Genomic DNA, 3,845 nt, shown 5'->3' with positions numbered 1-3,845 from the left:
AGGCACAATTTTAAAGATGTCACCCTGAGATTCCCACCCCTGGTTATTCAGACATTAATCTAGATACTACCGTGAAGGGATGTTGCAGATGGAATCAAGGTTGCCAACAGGTGGGCTTTAGGAGAGAAAGATCATTCTGGATTATGCAGGTAGGCCTGATATAATATCATAAGTCCTTAAAAACAGAAGATGAAGGTAGAAGAATCCCTCAGAGAGATGCTAGAACAGAGATGGGACCAAAGAAGAGGTCAGATGTGGTGAGCCGCTTCTGCCGTTTCTGCAGACTATGGTCGCCATTACAAGATGGCGCTGGCTCAGCTGTGGTCTGTGACAAACAACTCCTTATTTGGGAGAGTTGGCACATGGTTTTTCACCACCCTATGAGAAAGCTCCACGTGGCAGCTTTGCATTGGGGCTTGAGATGCTTTATTAAGGCTGGGAGGGGAATCCGAGGAGGAGAAGAAGAAATATCAAGGGCCTGAATAAACTGTTGAAAGAAGATTCTCGAGTTGCGTCTTCCTTGCGGGCAAGGGGTCGCGACAAGTGGTGCCGAGACCTGGGAACCAGAACTTTCAGCAGTCAGGGGTGGTGCACCGGTTAGTCCCAGGTAAGTGGGATCCGCGACCAAAGCGGGGTTAGTCCCAATAAGTGGGATCCGCGACCAAAGCGGGGTTAGTCCCAGGTAAGTGGGATCCGCGACGAAAGCAGGGCAGCTCCTCTGTAAAGAAAGAGACAGCATTACATTTTATTGCAGCTGCACTGTGTACTTTCACTTTTGTTTTCTGTGTTTCTTTTGTTGTGTCATTTCGCTTTTGTTTTTTGTGCTTCTTTTGTTGTTGTGACGACAGGGATGCTCCCCTGTAAAAGGAAGAGAGCGGGGAATTCATAGAACGGAACGCTCCCCTGTAAAAGGAAGAGAGCGGGGACTTTTGTACTTTCACTTTCTTTATAGCTCTAAAAACATTATGGGCGTTGCTTCTTCAAGCCCAATTTTGTTGGCCCTAGATGGGTTGTTACATTCAAAAGGACTTAAGATAAAGCAGAGTACTTTGCAGATGTTTTTAAGAGAAGCTGATATAGCGGCTCCTTGGTTTGCTTTTTCAGGGAGTCTTACGGTTCCCAGCTGGGACAAATTAGGGAAAGATCTAGATTTCGCTCATGAGCAAGGTACCTTGCAGGGTGGCATTATACCACTTTGGAAGTTAGTTAGAGGATGTATAACAGATGGTAAATGCCAGGAAGCTGTGAGTGAGGGTCAAGCTATTCTTGAGCAGCTGCATGAGAAAAAATCTGAAGGATCATGTAGTGAAGTGGCAGAGAGTATTAAAAGTAACAGTAGTGAGAAGGCAAAAGAGCCTGAAGATAAAAATAGGAGAAGGCTCTACCCAGACTTGACCGAATTAAAAACGCCTGAGAACACAAGCGACTCAGAGAGTTCTGAGGACCTTGATATATTGTTACAACAACTACATAAGATAAAAATGAAAAAGAAGAAAAAGGAGACACAGGGCACGCAGGCCTACTGTAAGAAGGGGAAGGGAGTTAACATCGGTCAACAAAACTCTGAGGAGGAGGAGGTAGAATATCTAGAAGAAGATATGGTGCCGATTGCCCCACCTCCGTATGTGGGGGGGAGCCAAGGTTCCGGGAGATCTTTTCATGCACAAGTTTGGAGGACAGTTAATACAGATATGGGACTTGCATACCCTGTATTTCAGGACAATAACAGGGGAAGATATCATGAGCCTTTAGACTTTAAGATAATTAAAACCTTGGCAGAATCTGTCCGCACTTATGGCATAGATGCCGCTTTCACTCTCACTCAGGTGGAGGGACTTACTAGATTTTGCATGACTCCCTCAGATTGGGCTAGTCTAGTCCGCGCTTGTGTTTCCCCAGGGAAATATTAGGAGTCCAAAGTTGGCTGTTTAATGTTTCTGGCAGTACCCAAGACTCGGAGTGAGGTAGGAGGCTTAAAATTTCTGCAAATAATTCACAATTATCTAATGCTACATTACCTTCCGCAGCAGTCCGTCTCCAATCTCCGTTCCTGTTTCTTTTGGCTAATGTTACATCACAGGGGATGCTTAATTGTTCTAATATTACCTGTTATTTGTCTGAGTGTTGGAATGGCTCCTGGACTACGGCAATTGTTATGAAATTTCCAACCTTTGTCCCGATCCCGGTTACTTCAGATCCAGAGTCATTTCCTATTGTTGAACTGATTAGAGCCTGTAGAGATTTTGGAATTACGGCAGCTATGGTGACAGCTGTGGCGATATCTGCTGCTGCAGCAGTTACAGCTGGAGTAGCCATGGCCAGCCAGGTACAAACTGCTGCCACTATTAATCAGGTTATTCAACAAACATCCACCATACTTGAGTCTCAAAGTAAAATTAATCAACACACTTTATCTGGGATTCTAGCTGCTAATCAAAGGATAGATCTGCTTCAAGCTCAAGTTGAGGAATTGTCTGACCTAGTACATTTGGGTTGTATTGATCAACGTGCACATTTATGTATAACCTCTGTCAGATTTTATGATTCCAGAAATGCCTCCCGCATCATCGGGGAATATTTATCCGGAACCTGGTCCATGGAAGCAGAAAACTTGATCCAGTCTCAACTAACTCAGATTGCTGTTCCGAATAGCACCCGTGTCGAACCAGTGACTTTGGGTCAATTCACCAGTTGGCTATCCTCTGCCTTTTCCTTTTTTAAGGAATGGGTGGGAGTGGGCATTTTTGGTGCAATGTGTTGCTTCGGTGTTGTACTTTGTTTGTGGTTTCTCTGTCGCCTTAAGGCCCGCAGTGCTCACGATAAGGCTATGATCATACAAGCTCTTGCAGCTTTAGAAAATGGCAACTCACCTCAAGTCTGGCTTGCGCATCTTAAACAGTAAACCTTTGTCATGGTCGTTACACCCCAAGTTATTATAACATTGTACTGGGATCGACATGACTTTCCTTGTTATTCTCTTAGTGTTGGAAAGCCCTTGCACTCTGCCGGTCTTACTGCCATTGCACGCAGATGGGTTTCCACACTAGTGCTTTTCTATCGTCTTAAAGTCCGTGCCTTTCTTTCAGGGTGCTGTCAACTTGTTTGTCATTATAAACAGCCACAGTTCAGCCTCAGCTATCCCCCTTCGTCCACCATCATCACGATACAGGATGCAAGGCAAGGCACTGCACTTGAGTGATCCTTGACCTGGACCTCAAGGAGAGCATGTCCTATTGCATGCAGGTTAGACGCGTTCAAGCCCCGCCCCACGAAAAAAGGCGTCGGCTGATATGGCCTCAGATCTGGGGAAGGGCCCTCCTTAGGACTGAGCCATACTATGCAGCCACTTCTGCACAGTGGGATAGGACCTCTACTCTCACCTGTATTGTTTTAAGAAAACATAAAGGGGGAACTGTGGTGAGCCGCTTCTGCCGTTTCTGCAGACTATGGTCGCCATTACAAGATGGCGCTGGCTCAGCTGTGGTCTGTGACAAACAACTCCTTATTTGGGAGAGTTGGCACATGGTTTTTCACCACCCTATGAGAAAGCTCCACGTGGCAGCTTTGCATTGGGGCTTGAGATGCTTTATTAAGGCTGGGAGGGGAATCCGAGGAGGAGAAGAAGAAACATCAAGGGCCTGAATAAACTGTTGAAAGAAGATTCTCGAGTTGCGTCTTCCTTGCGGGCAAGGGGTCGCGACAGTCAGAAGAATTCAGAGTGTGAGGAGGACTCCTTCTGTCAAACCTGGCTTTGAAGATGGAGGAAGGAGGCCATAAACCAAGGAATAAAGTTGTCCCAAAATGTTGAGAAGAACCCCTAGGCCAAGATCCAGCAAGTAGTACCT

The 3,845-nt window shown here is 45.9% G+C and overlaps 1 protein-coding gene across 1 annotated transcript; it reads left to right on the top strand.

Annotated features, from left to right (window-relative positions):
* The first annotated feature begins 570 nt into the window (after positions 1-570).
* On the top strand, positions 571-3,616 carry LOC131424631 (endogenous retrovirus group K member 113 Gag polyprotein-like). Its single transcript, XM_058583145.1, has 2 exons — positions 571-1,964; positions 2,536-3,616. Exon 1 carries the CDS (start codon positions 966-968, stop codon positions 1,908-1,910), a length of 945 nt encoding a protein of 314 aa, XP_058439128.1. The 5' UTR covers positions 571-965; the 3' UTR covers positions 1,911-1,964; positions 2,536-3,616.
* The last annotated feature ends 229 nt before the right edge of the window (positions 3,617-3,845 follow it).

This window comes from Marmota monax, unplaced genomic scaffold (genome assembly GCF_021218885.2).
Source record: "Marmota monax isolate L192 unplaced genomic scaffold, Marmota_monax_Labrador192_F-V1.1 WCK01_AAM20220418_F8-fsc00037, whole genome shotgun sequence".
Classification (NCBI taxonomy): Eukaryota; Metazoa; Chordata; class Mammalia; order Rodentia; family Sciuridae; genus Marmota; species Marmota monax.
This window is presented reverse-complemented; position numbering and strand designations above follow the sequence as displayed.